General features: G+C 43.3%; 2 protein-coding genes across 4 annotated transcripts; one reads left to right on the top strand and one right to left on the bottom strand.

The window, feature by feature from the left end:
- Positions 1–1,357: 1,357 nt before the first annotated feature.
- Positions 1,358–16,522, bottom strand: LOC124488914 (uncharacterized protein K02A2.6-like). The gene is made up of 3 exons (XM_047051458.1): positions 14,062–16,522; positions 11,000–13,339; positions 1,358–1,519 (listed from the first exon to the last, which is right to left on the bottom strand). Exons 1-2 carry the CDS (start codon positions 16,215–16,217, stop codon positions 11,371–11,373), a joined length of 4,125 nt encoding a protein of 1,374 aa, XP_046907414.1. The 5' UTR covers positions 16,218–16,522; the 3' UTR covers positions 1,358–1,519; positions 11,000–11,370.
- Positions 3,405–7,047, top strand: LOC124488912. Of its 3 annotated transcripts, XM_047051454.1 has the most exons (14): positions 3,405–3,510; positions 3,600–3,689; positions 3,832–3,863; positions 3,943–4,230; positions 4,322–4,484; positions 4,597–4,732; positions 4,828–5,004; positions 5,186–5,281; positions 5,428–5,606; positions 5,932–6,045; positions 6,167–6,250; positions 6,335–6,449; positions 6,540–6,730; positions 6,879–7,047. In XM_047051454.1, exons 4-12 carry the CDS (start codon positions 4,033–4,035, stop codon positions 6,400–6,402), a joined length of 1,215 nt encoding a protein of 404 aa, XP_046907410.1. In that variant the 5' UTR covers positions 3,405–3,510; positions 3,600–3,689; positions 3,832–3,863; positions 3,943–4,032; the 3' UTR covers positions 6,403–6,449; positions 6,540–6,730; positions 6,879–7,047. The 3 variants fall into 3 exon arrangements, with proteins under 3 accessions (XP_046907410.1, XP_046907411.1, XP_046907412.1); XM_047051455.1 differs by lacking the exon at positions 6,167–6,250 and having other exon boundaries at positions 3,832–4,230; XM_047051456.1 differs by lacking the exons at positions 6,167–6,250; positions 6,335–6,449; positions 6,540–6,730; positions 6,879–7,047 and having other exon boundaries at positions 3,832–4,230; positions 5,936–6,018.
- Positions 16,523–18,508: the final 1,986 nt, after the last annotated feature.

Raw genomic sequence — 18,508 nt, 5'->3', positions numbered from 1 at the left:
TCGATGAACAAATAATGTTATCGACTAAATTCTTAATGATCGATAATCGATCGTCGATTAATTATGCCCATCCCTACTAGTAACCCCTACCTCCTGCTCTGCATCCAGCGCTGGGCCCAGCCTCCTGCTCTGTATCCAGCGCTGGTCCCAGCCTCCTACCCCTACCCCCTGCTCTGTATCCAGCACTGGTCCAGCCTCCTAGCCCTACCCCCCGCTCTGCATCCAGCGCTGGGCCCAGCCTCCTGCTCTGTATCCAGCACTGGTCCCAGCCTCCTACCCCTACCCCCTGCTCTGTATCCAGCACTGGTCCAGCCTCCTAGCCCTACCCCCTGCTCTACATCCAGCACTGGTCCCACCCTCCTGCTCTACATCCAGTGCTGGTCCCAGCTTCCTACCCCCTGCTTTGCATCATGCGGTGGTCCCAACCCCCTTGCTCTGTATCCAGCGCTGGTCCCAGCCTCCTACCCCTACCCCCTGCTCTGTATCCAGCGCTGGTCCCAGCCTTCTACCCCTACCCCCTGCTCTGTATCCAGCACTGGTCCAGCCTCTTAGCCCTACCCCCTGCTCTGCATCCAGCACTGGGCCCAGCCTCCTACCCCTACCCCCTGCTCTGTATCCAGCACTGGTCCAGCCTCTTAGCCCTACCCCCTGCTCTGCATCCAGCACTGGGCCCAGCCTCCTACCCCTACCCCCTGCTCTGCATCCAGCCGTCCCATCTCATCTCGTCTCATTATATGTTGTTATTATTATCGTGAAATGTTTGTGTATGTTTGTGTAAGTAACTGATTATTGTTTGTTTTGTACTTAAGGACCATCTAAAAAAAGACGGGCCTTCGAGGCCCTAAGTCAGGATCTCCCTGGGCAAGTTTCCAACGTCAAGTATGATGTTAAACGTATCCCTGGACTACTGAGACGTAAATCTGTAAATACCAATCTTTTGTTAGTTTAGTAATGTTTTACAGTTTGACTTCAGAAAGAAGGATCGCTTATCCACGTTGTCCTATTTGTGTTGCTTTAAGGACCACAAGAAGAAATCCGTGAATACCGGTGTTGGTGTTGATGCTGGTGCGGGCATTGATGCTGGTGCTGGTATTGGTGCTGGTGTTGATGCTGGTGCTGGTATTGGTGCTGGTATAGATGCTGGTGCTGGTGTTGATGCTGGTGTTGGTGCTGGTATAGATGCTGGTGCTGGTGTTGGTGTTGATGCTGGTATATATGCTGGTGTTGGTGCTGATGCTGGTGCTGGTATAAATGCTGGTGTTGGTGCTGATGCTGGTGCTGGTATAGATGCTGGTGCTGGTGTTGATGCCAATTCCACCATTCATGAGAACAGGGTAAGACAGTTATTTGTGAAAATATTGACAATTTCATAGGATTCAATGTTTACCTTTTGGCCAGTGGATAATTGTGAATTAAAGATTCGGTATCTCTGTTTACCTACCTGTAGAGGATTGAAGCATATCTATGTATTCCATCCCAGGTACCACTGTCTAGCGATCTAGACAAATACATCTGCCTTCTGTTGGAAACAGAAAACGTTATGTTGGTAGATGAGGAGGTTAAAGTGTTCATCATCAACACATTCAACCATTCCACCAAGCGTCTTTTTTTGCCCACTTTATACTTTATAATCTATTTGACGGCAAGTGTCTTTGAATGTCTGTGATGAAGCATGTGATTATATTCTTATCTTTTCTTGAATTGGCAGAATGATGATTTTGCCATAATCACTAGAAGAGCAATGCAGTTTCCAGAGGGCTGCAGGTGGATATACAGTGCCCTCCAAAAGTATTGGAACAGTGAGGCGAATTCCTTTATTTTTGCTGTAGACTGAAAACATTTGGGCTTGACATCAAATAATGAACGTGAGACCAGAGATCAACGTTTCAGCTTTTATTTCCAGGTATTTACATCAGGATCTGATGCACAACTAAGAAAATATCACATTTTGTTTGAATCCACCCATTTGTCATGTGAGCAAAAGTATTGGAACAGATATACTTAAAACATATTTAAGTGAATAAGACTTAATATTTAGTTGCAAATCCTTTGCTTTCAATAACTGCAGCAAGTCTGTGACCCATTGACGTCACCAAACTTTTGCATTCTTCCTTTTTGATGCTTTCCCAGGCTTTCACTGCAGCCTCTTTCAGTTGTTGTTTGTTTTGTGGGGTTCCTCCCTTCAGTCTCCTCTTAAGCAGGTAAAATGCATGCTCTATAGGGTTTAAGTCTGGAGATTGACTTGGCCAGTCTAATACCTTCCATTTCTTGCCCCTGATGAACTCCTTTGTTGTTTTGGCAGTGTGTTTTGGGTCGTTATCTTGCTGCATGATGAAGGCTCTGCCAATCAGTTTGGTTGCATCTTTCCTTAAATTGGCAGACAAAATGTTTCTGTAGACTTCCGAGTTCATTTTGCTGCTGCCATCATGTGTTACATCCTCAATGAAGATTAATGAGCCCGTCCTAGAAGAAGCCATGCAAGCCCAAGCCATGACATTACCTCCACCGTGTTTCACAGATGAGCTTGTGTGTTTGGGATCATGAGCAGTTCCTTTCTTTCTCCAAACTTTAGCCTTTCCATCACTTTGGTAAAAGTTAATCTTTGTCTCATCAGTCCATAAAACTTTGTCCCAGAATTTTTGAGGTTCATCTCTGTACTTTTTGGCAAATTCCAGCCTGGCCTTCCTATTCTTCTTGCTAATGAGTGGTTTGCATCTTCTGGTGTAGCCCTTGTACTTTTGTTCATGAAGTCTTCTGCGAACAGTAGATAGTGATACCTTCACTCCTGCCATCTGGAGGTTGTTGCTGATCTCACTAACAGTTGTTTTAGGGTCTTTCTTTACAGCTCTCACAATGTTTCTGTCATCAACTGCTGATGTTTTCCTTGGTCTACCTGTTCGACGTCTGTTACTTAGTACACCAGTAGTTTTCTTCTTCTTCAGGACATTCCAAATGGTTGTACTGGCTATGGCCAATGTTTCTGCAATGGCTCTGATTGATTTTCCATCTTCTCTAAGACTCACAATTGCTTGTTTTTCACCCAAAGACAGCGCTCCGGTTTTCATGTTGTTTTCACCTCTGAATACAGTCTGCATAGACAAAACCTATCTTACCCAATCTGAACCTGAGTGTAGACATTCAGTGGTATTTATTGATTGAATAATGTATGTAATAGGACACACCTGGGCAACAAAACACACCCGTCAGTCATATGTTCCAATACTTTTGCTCACGTGACAAATGGGTGGGTTCGAACAAAAAGGTGATATTTTCTAATTTGTGCATCAGATCCTGATGTAAATACCTGGAAATAAAAGCTGAAACGTTGATCTCTGGTTTCACATTCATCGTTTGATGTCAAGCCCAAATGTTTTCAGTCTACAGCAAAAATAAAGGAATTGGCCTCACTGTTCCAATACTTTTGGAGGGCACTGTATATGTGTTCATGCAATGACCACCATGCCAGGCACATCTTGGGACTGTCTACACACGTGGACACATCCTTTGATGGTATTACGTTTATATTGTACTTAATATGTTAATGAATGTCCAGTATGTAAACCCTTTTACAAATATATCTTTTATCTCGACCATGACAGAGTTGGCCTGGGTGGACTGTCTCCACATCAAGGCATTTAATGGGGTTTTGCCCAGTATTGAGGATGTCCCGGATAGTCCCAGTGAAATGTGTAAGTATTCACTTCTCTACTCCATGCCTCTAAATTATAGCCAAAGCATCACAACATTTTGTTTAAACAGCTGCATTATTTGGACCAATGTTGTTACGGAGGCAACAGTGGTTGATTACTGTACTATTTATTTTCTTCTCAGAGCACAGTTATGCCACTAATGGAACAACAGAGGTAATGGTGACAGTAATTGGTAATAGTCGTGCCATACAGTAGGTAACTTCATGTCACTAATTGTTCTTTCTCACTGTAGAACAGCAATGTCAAACGTATTCTGTTTGCCGGCAGTTACTTTGTTGTTGAAAAAGATGGATATGCAATCATCAAAGTGAGTGCTGGCGCAATGAGGTGTCAGACGTGCCGTTTGCACCAGAGGAACTGCTGCCACGTGCAAATCCTGCAGGACATCCTCAACGATGAAGCACACCTTTTATCGTTAGGGATTAAGGAGGCAATGAAAGAGGGGTCTGTATACCCTGACACTGTGAAAGAGGCTGTTTCCACAGAACCAGTCCTCTTTCACATTCCTTTACCAGATAGGGTATGTGTTTGTTGACCATGTAGTTTTGTAAAAGGTCTAGGTATTTTTCCCCTCTGTATATGATCCGATTCTGACTCAATTTCTGTTCCAGGTTCGTTATGGGACTGCTGTTCCTAATCTTCACAAAGAGAAGGATGGAGTGTTCCTCCTGTATCCCACCCCCAAGGAACAATGTGACTGTGGCAGGCCATTATCATTGACCCCTCAGAAAGATACACATTTGTACACCAGATGCCATGTGTACAAAGTGAAAGGTATTCACTGAGAATTTTCTAGAACTATTAAGATTTTCCAAAGGTTTATTTCTGACATGATGATTGGTTTTGTACATGGAATGCAATTACAATTTGTTTGTTTTTTCCAAAGGCCACCAACTCACATGCACAATGTGTCCCAAAACTCATAACTATGATGGTGGATGTGATTTCATTCTAAACATGGGCACATACATGGTGCACCATGAAGTCCTCAGGGACTATGTTTATCATTTCCTAAATTCAAGGCAAGTTAACCAAATATGATATGTAATCATGTGTGGAAACACAAATTATTATCAAACCTTTGGTGGTCAACATGTTTGTTCTTTATCTGTTGCAGCACAACAATGTACAACTTCTTAGAAGTGTACAACACTCATCTGCGAGATGCAGGGACACAGGACTCTCTCCAGATGTCTTACCGCAAGTTGAGGGATGCAGTCATAGCCTTTTTGCAGCTTCTGTCTGCAGACTTTAGCTGGGGATTCAAATGTCCCATCTGCCAAGATAACTTCAAGTAAGTTCTGTAACAAAGTTGCAAATGGTCTGGATATACAGCCATGAAAATAATTAAGAGACCACTTAACATTGATTGCGGACTTTGGAGTGGTCTTTTAATTTTTTCCATGGCTGAATATCACAACAATGTTTGGAGCTTGTAATTAAGTATGTGATGCATGTGTACATTGTCTCAATAGTGAGGTTGTTATGGATGGCACCTCTTTGGGGTATCAGCAGCGGTATGGCCTCAAAGAAAGGCTTGTTCCTGGCCAAACTGTAATGAACAGTGGAAGATAAGTCTATGATTTTCTTGTTTTAATCATTGTGTGTCTCAGTGTGTGTTCACGCTAATGTTACCCCTATAATTTTTACATTTAAATGATTAAGGTCTTATGTTATTATGACCTTTCTAAATTTGTTTCTCCTTCATTCAATTTACCAGTCACAGAACGAGAACTTTGATCCCTGAGCCAGACCTCCGTAAGCTGCTGCAGCGCTACAGTGCAGACGGGCTCCTCCCTGGAGAACACAGGGAAATGATGTCACAGAGTGCCAAAAGCGCCCCATTCCTCCTGCCCCTTTTGCAGAAGCTGGCCCTGACTTCACCCACACACGCAAGTGAGCCCTACCGCCCTCTCTTAACACAAGTCAGCAAGAACTCCCCTGCCTGTGCTCTGCTACATCCCAGTAAAGAACTCGGGGTGTTGATGTAAGAGATGGAGGGATTGAAGTACTGCCAGATCGAGCGGCAACCAGCACTTTTAGGGAAACTTGCCAAGAAATGCCCATTGTTTTTTAGCTTGGTTGGGATGGAAGGGACTTTTCCTCAGGAGGTGGTACCCATCTTTCAGTGCCTCTATAAAAAGGCACTGGAAACAGTGTCCACACCTCCGGTCTCGACACCCCTAACTTAATTACTTCCCCAATCTGCCTCCTGTGAGAGACAGAGGCTTGTACACTACAGACACGTGTAAAAAGGAGGCCAGTGACTGTAGGAAGACAGCAGGCAGACACCCTAACCTGATCCCTGGCATATTCACCCTGTTCTGCACACATGGTGAGGTTACTTTACTTGAACATTGACATTACACTATTGAAATTAATGAATATTGCTGGTAAGGTTATTGAGGTTTTGTTTTGCTGTTTTGTTACACAATGGAATGTTTTTTGTACTTTAGGTGTTTGTCTTGGGTTTTCAATAATGGAGCAAGTGGAGTCGGTGAACGTGCCGTTTACCATACTCCGGACACGTTTTCGACAATGTAAGTTCAGGTTTTGCTTAGCATTGGTGTGACTAATTATCTGTGAATTTGTTGTCCGTAATCATCTGTGTGCACCCCATTTAGGCCCCAAGACAGTCATATATGACAACGCCTGTCAGCTACTGCTTGCGAAGGGACCCAGGTTTTTTTAGAGAGACTTGGTTTCTTGTGGATCGTTTGCACTGGCGCAACCACTCAGGTGATTTGCAGTGCTTTTTATACCGGGTACTTGCCTTTTTATATTGCGAATGCGAGTCAATAAAACTGTTGTGTTTTTTAATTATTTAAGGGTGTAACATTGGATACAATCTGGACAGCTATCCTCAGTTCCAGAAAATAAATTCTCAGGTGGCAGAGCAGAATAACTCGCTCTTGAAGAAGATGAAAGGACAACTGTCCTACATGAACAGGGAGAACTTCATCAGGCATCTGATGCTCTTCCTGTGGCACAGATCATGCAAAGTCATACAAAACTTTGAGGTAAACATGTATTATGCAACGTGTTTGTGGAGATGAATGACTGCAAGCATGCGCCCATTCAGACTACAATTCAATGACATGTAGTTTTATACTTTTATCTTCTTTTTATTAATTTGTTATCTACTTTTATTATCTCTTCACTTTAAAGGTATGTAATGACTTGGAGCAATACACCCAAGACCATCAACCAAAAGATATCGGCAGCCAACTCAACCACAATATGTCAAGTCATTTTTCCATCTGTATTGTTTATTTTCCCATTTTAAGTGTTTGTTTAATCAACTTGTTTCATTGGCCCTGTTACATAAACAAATTAAACAAATGTATCTGTGTTTCCTATAAACCCCCCTATCAATCTGGAAGGATATATCATTTTAAAATCCTTTCCCATATTATAAGCCAATAATCTTTATGGCGTTCAAATACAGATAGCCTATGCATAAGTACACTGCGCACATATATATATATATAGGCTTAGAAATAGGTGAGACATGGATGCATTTCATTAAAGACACGTAGGCCTATTAGATTTGAGCGTTTATTGATACCATGACATGGAAATGGTTTGACTTTGGCAGAATGCATGATCTAAGGCAGTGGTTTTCAACAGGGGGGCGCGGAGAGATCATTACGGCGGCGCCATTGGTTTACTTTACAAGAAAAGAATACAATCATATTTTATGTAGGCTACTCGGTGTTGTTCAGGAAAATACATTTAAGTTGCCATGGAGGAGCAGTTATTTAAATTAAAGAGTGACACCAGATTGCGATACCTCTTTAGCTCTTGCTCTTCGTTTTGGTTGAGTGTGATTACTGAATATCCTCAGTTGACTGATGCCGCCTTGACACATGATGTGGAAGACTTGGGGGGGCTTTAGTTCCAAAACGTTGAGAACCCATGATCTAAGGGAATGACTCCTCGATGCTACCATGCATACACGACATATGAGGCACGGAGCAATATCCCCCTGATGGATATAACATACAAACAGCAAGGGGGAGAAGGGGATGGTGCAGGGCGGCAGCAGCACTGATCATACAACAATTGGGGTGAGTGTGCGTATCTGCGCGTCTTTTTAAGGCCGTTTTATCGGTTGTGGCACAGGTGTAATGATGAGCGGGTGACGCGCGCTACCCGATTGCCACAGAAAGGTTCACTGCAGTGACAGTGGTATCGAACTTTATGTCAATGTGTTTTTGTGGATTGACTAGTAATTACTAGCCTGGCTGCCAGCCCAACTTCTCCCCGCCCAAAAGAAAATTTTGTCGGGAAGTTGGGTCTGGAGGGTCTCGTATTGGGGACCAACTACAGAAAACCAGAATCTGGGCGAACCAATGAAATTGCCAGGGCGGGCTTTATACGATGATGGACAGATGATCAACAGTAACGTAATCACCCACGTCACAAAACAGCGCTTAAGTTGAATTCGTTTTGTATAAACATGGCTACCGCTGGAGATCTGGAATGTTATGTCTGCCATCGAGTCTGTTTTAGAAGACATCGACAGCGCATTAATTTTGAAAGAGGAACAGAGAGACGCAATCAAGGCATTTGTCGATGGAAAATATGTTTCTGCCGTCCTTCCTACGGATTCGGTAAAAGTTTAATTTATCAGCTGGCCCTGATGGTCGCGAAGAAGATGGGACACAATGAAAACCTAGTGGCCATTGTTGTTTCTCCTTTTCTTTTGTGGAGTTGTAATCCTAAACGGAGAACTTGTTCGTATATGCATTGCCCTTTATTGTTTCACTCAAAAAGGTTGACTGTGTGAACAAGTAGTCCCCTTACCCTTAAATTAATTTTACAACACCGGCAAAAATCGTTTGTATTCATTCTTCAAGCATACTTCAAGTCTACTTGTAGTTTAGTTCTGTTGACAACAACTATGCGGTGCTTAACATACGTCACATACTCTGTTGCTCTGATTGGTTGTAGATCTATCCAATTGAGCAAAGAGGCATTTGTTTTCCAGGCTCGTTTGAAACACGCCCTGTAGTCAAAGCCCAACGGAGAGTTCTCAGACTCATATTCTGACTAGAATTATGAGTATGACAACGTCAGGCTAAGTAATTACATCCATTATCCATTTTCACTGTCATAAACCCACCCTTGCCTGCTTAGCCGAGATTACAGCACTCATACCCTATGTTCAAATGATTGAATGAATCTATTTTGTGTCATCATGTTATCATCACAGATATGAATTGTTATATCGTATTGTAATATTCTACTGACACTGACAGATTTCCTCCTGCAAATGTGTCTAATACCCACACTCAAGCATGCCATTTTGGCCAAAAATTAGGGTTAGGGTTAAGAGTTCCTTTCAAGGTGCAGAGTCATGTCTTTGTACAGTAAAAAACAGGGGTTAGTTAAACTCTCTCTTTCAATATCAAACCCCTAGCCTGAATTGGGACTCAATAGCGCCACCTAGAAGTGGTATTGTTTTTAACTGAAAACCTGCTTTGTAGTCACATATAAGCTCTTATCTTTTTGAAATTCTGATAGAAGATCCATTATCACACCCTTAATGCATTTGGTTGGAAACACATGATAAACATTAACAGAAATTGAGTTTTTAAAGATAATGTAAACATATAAATACAATGTACGTAGAAGTTGCATTGGTGAGTGCTGACTAGAAGTGTGACATTTATTGGTGTCTAATTAACCTAAACGTTCCTTTACAAGTCCGATTTGATGAGGATATGGAAAAATATAGCTTTAAAAAAAAGAACTACAAGTCCCATCATGACCGCAATACAATTGCATCGTGAATACCCCATATTTGTAGTCCAATTAAGGTCCGGAAACTCACTTTGGGTAGTTCTCAATTGTAATGGTGTTTTGATCGAGATTAAAGGTTGTATTTTTATTGGCTCTGCTGCAAATGTAATTTAGGGTTTATTTGGGTTAATTTTATGTGTACAGATTTAAAATTTGGATCTGATGTGTCTGTGATGTACCTATGAGGATGTTTAGCATTTTATTTTGTCTGATGTCTCATATTGTCTCATATGTTATATACAGGTATGTACTTGTTCTCGAATGAGATCGCGTATACAAGCGGCCGAAATGAGTTTTCTCCGCAGGGTGTCCGGGCTTTCCCATAGAGAGCTCAATCATCTGGGAAGAGCCCAGAGTAGAACCGCTTCTCCTCCGCGTCGAGAGGAACCAGTTGAGGTGGCTCGGGCATCTGATGAGGATGCCTACTGGACGCCTTCCTGGTGAGGTGTTCTGGGCATGTCCAACTGGTAAGAGGCCCCGGGGAAGACCCAGGACACGCTGGAGGGACTATGTCTCTCGGCTGGACTGAGAACGCCTCGGGACAAGCGTAAATGACGGACGGACTTGTTCTTGTATCTATTATTTAAATTTGATATGCTTTGCTATGTATTAGTTTGTAGAGTATCATTAATGATTCCTACCGGCGATTGTACACTGCAGGAATTCTTCTAAATAAAGTTCATAAAAATGAAGACATTTGTCTACATTACACTGATAACACTGTGGGCCTCATGTACGTACATTCGCAGACGTAGCGTTATTAGCGCCATGGCCAACCCGCATTGCGCACGCTGTGAAACTTTAGTTTACGTCGTATTTACGAAACTTGCAGGTCATCAGGTAATCAGCGCTTTTCTCCGCCCACTTTACCGTAGCCTACATTGCGAGCATTTAAAAGCGCAATTGAATGGGCGTCCTTCTGTCTTTCTATCATGGATCAGCCACCAAAGTCAAAACAGCGATGACAGTTTGACATGATCCTGATGCCAATATTTGTAATGTAGCGAGGAGTTTAACAACTGCTGGAATGGAATGTGAACACTGAGCCGGAGATTCGATGTATTCTTCCAGTATCTGTGCTATTGTGTGGCTGCTTAATCTGTAACGTGTAATGATTTCGTGTTCACTCAACTCAAAAAGTGTGATCCTTGTGGCAAAAATCATTTGGCCTATGTCCTCGTCTTGCTCGGGTTACGGCTGCCATTTCACCAGGAGGCATTTGCGCATCCTGGTTTACGCCTGCTTTTAAAAGGCGGATAATTTTCAACGCAAAATAGAGGTGCACTTTCACAGGCGGTTTTTGTACATACCGCCGAATACACAATTAGGCGCACTTTGCGCATCCCCTCCCATATCTTTATGGGAAACTCCCACTTTTCCCTGACCCTATATGCATGACACGGACAAGCGCAATTTGCCATTTTCAGTTCCCGCGACAGGCAGTCTGCGTTTTTACCTCATTGCTGCATGTTTGTACATACCTCGCCATGCTTTTACACGCTGTAGTAACTCCCGGAGGCTTCTTGTTACACATTTAAGGAACTTTATTTCTTTATTGGCGAACACAGTATGCCGCACACTCAACATGGCCAACCGAGACACATTCCCGCCTGAACTTGTTCTGAGCTTAGTATAGTTGAACTCAACCATAACAACAGAGGGTTTCTGCCACCTAGTGGACCAGCGGATTAACATGTTTTAATTGCTCTGCCCAGTTATCACATCCCTCCCTCCTTAAGCAGGTTACACAAACATTTATTTTTAGGAACATTCTAACAACACAAACATCAGGCTATTGTCCTGTTTGATTAGGTGTCCATATTAAGGCCACTTATCAACGAGTCTCGTTCTCTCAGTTCAATTTGAAGTCTTTAAGATAACTGGGCAACTTAGTCTCCCTTTTTGCCAGTCTCCTCACTGGAGGTTGGTTTGCCACAGCACTTTGGTCTGAACTTCCTACAACTGCTGATGCTGCTGGCTCTTCCAACTGGTCACCCCTGAGCGCAACCTCCTCAGTATCCAGCCATTCTTCATCATTTGTGTTGGGCTGAGTTGACACAGTTTGTTGTTTTTCATTTCCACTTCCTGGTCTCTGGTGGTGAGCATGGATCTGATCCACATGTCTCCTCACTATTCTCCCATCACCCAACATCACCTTGTATGACACTGGTCCCGTCACTGACTCAATGATTCCTGGTATCCACCTGGGTCCAAAACTGAAGTTCTGGGTCAGCACTGAATCACCTGTTTTAAACCAGCGTTCTTTTGCCTTTTTGTCATGATCTTTCATTTGTCTTTCCTGTTTCTTCTGCACTCTATTGTTTAGGTCTGGGTGTATGGAATCCAAAGTGCAACGTAGTTTCCTCCCGAGAAGCAACTCTGCTGGAGAAAGGCCTGTTGTAGTGTGAGGTGTCACTCTGTAGCTGAATAACACTCTGGCTACTTTAGCTGTCAGCGGGCCTTCTGGACATTTTTTCATCATTCTCTTAAATGTTTGTACCCCTCTCTCTGCTAACCCGTTACTGGAGGCATGGTAGGGTGCAGAGGTCACATGACGGATTCCATTTTTACTTAAAAACACGTTGAACTCTGCGCTGATGAAACAAGTGCCATTATCAGACACCAACAACTCAGGCAGTCCATGGTTACTGAAACTGGTTCGCAGGCACTCAATTGTGGTGGCTGAAGTGGCAGAGTTCACTGGATACACGTCCATCCATTTTGAATGTGCATCTATGAGCACAAAAAACATTTTCCCCATGAACGGTCCGGCATAATCCACGTGAATACGACTCCAGGGCTTGTCAGGCCAATCCCAGGGGTGTAACGGAGCTGGTGCCGGGACGTTGCGATGTTCCTGACATGTTGTACAGGCCTTTACCGTATCCTCCACCTCTTTGTCCAGCTTCGGCCACCATACGTAACTCCTAGCCAATGCTTTCATCCTGGACACTCCCGGGTGGCATTGATGAAGTTGTCTCATGACGCTTCCTTGGCCTGGTTTTGGCACAACCACTCTCGACCCCCACATCACACAACCATTTTGAATACTAAGTTCAAGTTTCCTCACCTCATAAGGGGCAAACTCCTCCCCTCTATCTTTTGCTGACCAGCCGTTGTGAACCATTTCTCGCACCCTCGACAGTACTGGATCTTTGTCTGTCCATGCTTTCACTTGATCAGCTGTCACCAGCGTGATGTCAGAGCTCTCCAGCATGAGAACCCTCTCTTCCGACGTCTCCACTTTAGGTGTATCTGGCAAAGGAAGGCGGCTGAGAGCGTCAGCATTGCTGTGATGTTTCCCTTCCTTATAAACTATTGTGTATTCGTAGGCCCTCAGTGTTACAGCCCACCTTTGGATCCTGGACGAGGCCATTTGTGGCACTGCTTTCATCTCATTGAAAAGTGACAACAGCGGCTTGTGATCTGTCACTATAGTGAATCTCCGTCCATAAATGTACTTGTGGAAGCGCTGTATTCCAAACATCACTGACAGACCTTCCTTATCCAGTTGTGAGTAGTTCCTCTCTGCCGTGTTTAGTGTACGTGAGGTAAAACCAATGGGTCTTTCAGTTCCATCTGGCATGTGGTGTGACAGAACGGCACCTACCCCGTATGGTGACGCGTCACATGACAGCACAATGTCCTTTTCTGGATCGTAATGCACAAGCACCTGAGCTGACTGCATGAGGTCTTTTGATGTGTTAAAGGCTGCTTGTTGTGCATCTCCCCACTGCCACTTTGTGTCTTTTTGTAACAGTTTGTGCACCGGAGCAAGGACGGTAGACAGATTTGGTAGGAACTTGTTGTAATAGTTCACAGTGTTTCCCACAGATTAGAAATCTAATTGTGGCGGGGAGGGGTGGGGGTTGTCAGACGGGGGGGGGGGGTCGTAAAATTTCCTTCGTTAATAATTCGTTACACAGTTAATTTGTTAATAATTTGTTACATTAAATATTAATCCAAAATGATTCACACCTTCACAAATTAACAACAACTAACATATCATTTCTGCATTATGCATGTAGAAAACGCTAGTGCTAAACAACTATTTAACTGGTCGGCTCCATGACGCCAAGTAAGTGGCTAGCTCTTGAGACTTCTCACCAAAAGAACGAAGGGGAAACTTCGAGTACTGTAAGTCGCTCTGGATAAGAGCGTCTGCTAAATGACTAAATGTAAATGTGAGTAAGGTACCTAGCGAAAAGTAGCCTCAACTTTCCTCGACTTTTAGCTACGGCGCTAATGATGAAGGCTCGCTGATATAGCTGTCGGTCTTACTAGAACGGTATATGTACTGTATGCATTGTTGCTAACGGGTGCTGATGTTGTGACTGTGTGCATATGTGGGAAAGACGCATCAGTAACAGAGAGACGGAGGGAGAGCTGGGGAAAAGAAATGCAGCTGAACGAATACTCTGCGTGTTTTCACCTAAATAGCGATTAAAAAAAAAGTTTTACGAAACGCAATGTGTGGCGGCCGGTGTTGATTCTGTGGCGCACCGCCACAAATTAGTCTATGTGTGGGAAACACTGGTTCAATAGTCCCAGATATGCCTTTAACTCTGTCACATTTGAAGGTGAGGGTGCCTCTTTGATTGCTTCCACCTTCTCATGCATTGGGTGCAGTCCTGTTGCATCCACTCTGTGACCCAAAAATATCACTTCCTCACTCATGAACACACACTTGGTCCTCTTAAGCCTTAGACCAGCCTCCTGTAGCCGTTTCAGCACCATGGTCAGAGTCTGCAGGTGCTCTTTGTCGTCTTTTCCCGTCAGCAGGATGTCATCCAGGAAGATTGCCACACGAGGGATGCCCTGCAGTAGTCCCTCCATGGTACGTTGGAAAATAGCCGGACATGATGAAACTCCAAAAGGTAACACTTTGTATGTGAACAAGCCTTTGTGTGTATTTATAGTTACATACTTTTTTGCTTCCTCATCCAATGGAATCTGGTGGTAGGCGTGACTCAGATCTAACTTTGTGAATTTCTTTCCACCTGAAAGGATGGCAAACAAGTCCTCAATTCTGGGAATTGGATACTGCTCCAGTTTTGAGATCTGGTTCACTGTCAGTTTGTAGTCTCCGCATAGTCTTGCTGTGTCATCTGGTTTCAACACAGGGACCACTGGCGCTGCCCACTCAGCATATTTTACTGGTTCAATTATCTTCTCTGTAAGGAGACGGTCGAGTTCAGCCTCAACTCTCCCTTTCATGGCGTATGGGACGGGTCTGGCTTTAAAAAACCTGGGGGCTGCTTCCTTGTCCACGTATATTTTTGCTGGGGGGCCTCTGAATCTCCCTAGTTCGTCTTTGAAAACCTCCCCAAATTCCCCCAGTACCTCCTCCAAGGTCTCCGCTTTAACCTGGAGTATCTGTGGCTCTGGTCTCCACTGTGCCTTCTCTGGGGTCTCTGTCTGAACATGGTGGATCTGGGGTTCTGGTCTCCACTGTAACCCTAGCCTCCTAATCCAGTACCTGCCTACTAGACTGGGGCCTGAACCTGCCACCACTACCAATGGTAAGTTCTCTACTAGCTGTTTATGCTGTACTTTAACCACTGCTGCCCCCACAACATTTACCTTATGTCCTGTGTATGTTTTTAGCCTCACTCTACATGAGCGTAGCTCTGGCACCTCCTTCCCCCATAAGGTTTTGTACACCGAGTGGTTCACTACTGTTACCCCACACCCAGAGTCCATTTCAAATTTCTGTTTATCCCCATTAACAGTCAATGTCTGTATAAACGGCTCCTCTGCTGGTACGTCTAGGTCATCTAGTTTGTACAGTGTGAACATGACTTCATCGTCGTCTATGTCGCCCTCCCCCTGGCTGACATAATGTGTTCCCTGGGCTATCCCATACTTCCCTGTTGGTACTCCACCCCCACTAGCCTGTGAAGCGCTAACTGAGCCTCCCGACCTACACACTTTTTGAATGTGGCCAATTTTACCACACTTATGACAGGTTTCCTTAATAAACCTACATTCCCCAGCCCTGTGCTGCTCACCTCCACATCTGTAACAAGCGTTATACTGGTGCTGCTGCTTAGTGGGGAACTTCTTTGTAGACATTTTGTGCACTGCTAGAGGTGCCCTCATGTGTGAGGGTGTAGACTCCAGCAACTGTAAATCCTTAACATCCCTGCTGGCTGTCTCAATGGCTTGTGCCAGCTTCAGTGCTTTCTCAAACGTCAAATCCGGTTCTGACAACAGTCGGCGCTGAATGCGGTCATCTCCAATCCCACAAACCAGTCTGTCGCGTAGCATCTCCGACAACTTGTCTCCATAGCTGCAGTCCAGTGCTAACTTCCTTAACACGGCGATGTATTCCATTACTGTTTCCTCAAGCTTCCTCTGTCTGGAATTAAACTTGAACCGCTGCACAATCTCGCTGGGTTTGGGGTTGAAATGTTCCTTTAAAATCTTGACCAGGTCGGCAAACGTCTTGTCTCCCGGTTTGGCGGGACTGACAAGGTTCCTCACGAGGCTGTACGTTCGACTTCCCACCGAACTGAGAAATATAGCTTTCTGCCGACTTGCATCTGTGATTTCGTTAGCTTCAAAAAAATGGTGAAGAACCTCACAATATTCTTCCCACGTCTGTGTCTCACTGTCGAACGGAGCGGTGCTCCCTACCAAGGCCGCCGCCATGATTATTCTCGGGGTAACGTCTGACTCGGAGTCGGAACCGCTCATGCTAACGTAGCAACTTTACAGAGTCTTACTGTTTCGCTTGCATCCGTTGCATCCCCACGAGGCATCGGCTTCAGTTTATCCTCGTCGCCATTTATGTAGTAACTCCCGGAGGCTTCTTGTTACACATTTAAGGAACTTTATTTCTTTATTGGCGAACACAGTATGCCGCACACTCAACATGGCCAACCGAGACACATTCCCGCCTGAACTTGTTCTGAGCTTAGTATAGTTGAACTCAACCATAACAACAGAGGGTTTCTGCCACCTAGTGGACCAGCGGATTAACATGTTTTAATTGCTCTGCCCAGTTATCACACACGCAAATTACGAAACAAATACGCCTGAAGTGGGCGCAAAAGTGTTAGGCCCTGTGTATCGTAACTAATGGAATGACCCTGTCCAATCCAATTACTAGATTGGAACTAAGTGTCAATAACTGTTGTATTAACTACTCAAAAACCAAAGACTAAGTATGAGTCAAGTTCATTTTATACAATATTTATTCAAATTTATTTACATGTTAATTTACAGTGGCTGAACTCCCTCAGAGCTATTTGGATAGCTGGCAACCTCCATTTCTACATTGTCAACCTGAAAAAACCCACACAAATAGTGTAAAAACACTGCAGGGGCTTGCACCCCTGCTTCATAATGTTAAAGCCTGTACACCGATGTATCTATAGGAATGCTAGAACCTAAATTACAGTTAACCTTTAACTTCAGGTTTGTACAATGAGCTGTGTGTGTGTGATATAATATGTGGTTCAAGACTCAAAGTGGGGGTAAGATAAAAAAGTACTTTTCTGAGGGCAGGTATGATGCGTTAGTGTTTGGGCGCAGGTGGAGTGAATTTAAGGTACAAAGGTGTATTTTTTTCAAGAGAGATGAGTGTCTTAACTCTCAATGGCTTACTGATGAAATTGAGCATAGATACACAAATATTTTGGTTATTGAATACTAACATCTGGAATCAAGCCGTACGAATTGTTGTATGTGGAGATGATTTTTCGTAGTATGGATGCTGTAAACATGCCCCTGTTTTCCCCTAGAAATGTGGGGGGGGAAAGTAGTAAGTCATGAGTGATATGGTGAGTACATGATGCTGGACATTGGATTTGTAGTTAGCTTGAAGCAGCAAAACCTCAGTTGTGATCTACACACACACCACTGTTTGGAGAGGAAAAGGGCAAGTCCTCTGGCCACCACGGTGGCGGGCAACCGGCCATGTAAGGACCTCCATGGATATTGTTTTCTTTGGCTAACAAAAAGTCACATGAATTTGAATTATTTATATCATCACATACAACAGTTAAGTTTAATCAGGTATCGGGTACATACACAAATTTAAAATTTAAATAATAATAGTAGGAAATCACCATGTTGTCTGACAAGCTGCCCCACAAGGCAGCGCAAGAAACTTATTTCAATATCTGGGTTAATATAAACCCTTTCCTTGTTGATGGAACGTCCACCTGAAATACAAAATACAACAAATACCTCACATTATTAAAACAGATGACCTTTTGCATTCTAGTAGGCCCATTGTCTGTGTATCTATTCTTTGGTCTCATAAATTAACATTTACCAGCCACACGTATCCTTTTCGAGTTCCTGAACACCATAACCAGTTCACTCTTCCTTTCACAGGTCCAAAATGATTTCAGGCACTCAGCACCTAATGAAATAATTTAGCAGGTTTTGCATATATTCAAACATACCTTATATCACCTTTTATGAAACCTTCTACATATTGTTAGAACAATAAGCATATACAACATGTGCAAAAGTAAAATGCATTATAATGCAGCTGTGTCAGGATACAAAAAAAAACCATGAGGTCACACTCTGACATATACAGTGAGGGAAAAAATGATTTGATCCCCTGCTGATTTTGTACGTTTTGCCACAATGCTAACCATTTTTTTTAAATTTTGACATTCGTTTTTCTTGATGTTTTTGTTATTCTGTCTATCGCTGTTCAAATACATGTAAAATATACCATAACAATTTTTGACTAATTACAGACTAATTTCTTTGTCAGTGGGCAAATTTACAAAATCAGCAGGGGATCAAATCTCTCACTGTATTATTGATCATATGATAAATTATTATTACTTTTTTTAATACCTAAACTATAGTAACAAAACTGTAAAGCGATCAAATTACGGCCAAATAAATGTAATGCCCTTTGTGTTGATAAGTGAAGCTGAAAACACTGAAACTGCTTATATTCTCCAGCATCACAGGTATTTAACACCCAGTCAATGAATTGCTTATGCTCAGAACAACAC

The sequence above is a fragment of the Hypomesus transpacificus genome, unplaced genomic scaffold, assembly GCF_021917145.1.
Source record: "Hypomesus transpacificus isolate Combined female unplaced genomic scaffold, fHypTra1 scaffold_155, whole genome shotgun sequence".
Lineage (NCBI taxonomy): Eukaryota > Metazoa > Chordata > Actinopteri > Osmeriformes > Osmeridae > Hypomesus > Hypomesus transpacificus.
This window is presented reverse-complemented; position numbering and strand designations above follow the sequence as displayed.

Excerpts from the sequence above, each read along its gene's own strand:
- LOC124488912 (XM_047051454.1), top strand. The coding sequence starts at position 4,033 with ATGAGGTGTCAGACGTGCCGTTTGCACCAGAGGAACTGCTGCCACGTG. Across the intron at positions 4,231-4,321 it reads ACATTCCTTTACCAGATAGG|GTTCGTTATGGGACTGCTGT; the intron begins GTATGTGTTTGT and ends TTTCTGTTCCAG. Across the intron at positions 6,251-6,334 it reads CCGGACACGTTTTCGACAAT|GCCCCAAGACAGTCATATAT; the intron begins GTAAGTTCAGGT and ends CACCCCATTTAG.
- LOC124488914 (XM_047051458.1), bottom strand. The coding sequence starts at position 16,217 with ATGAGCGGTTCCGACTCCGAGTCAGACGTTACCCCGAGAATAATCATG. Across the intron at positions 13,340-14,061 it reads TTAAAGGCATATCTGGGACT|TGTGAACTATTACAACAAGT; the intron begins ATTGAACCAGTG and ends TGTGGGAAACAC.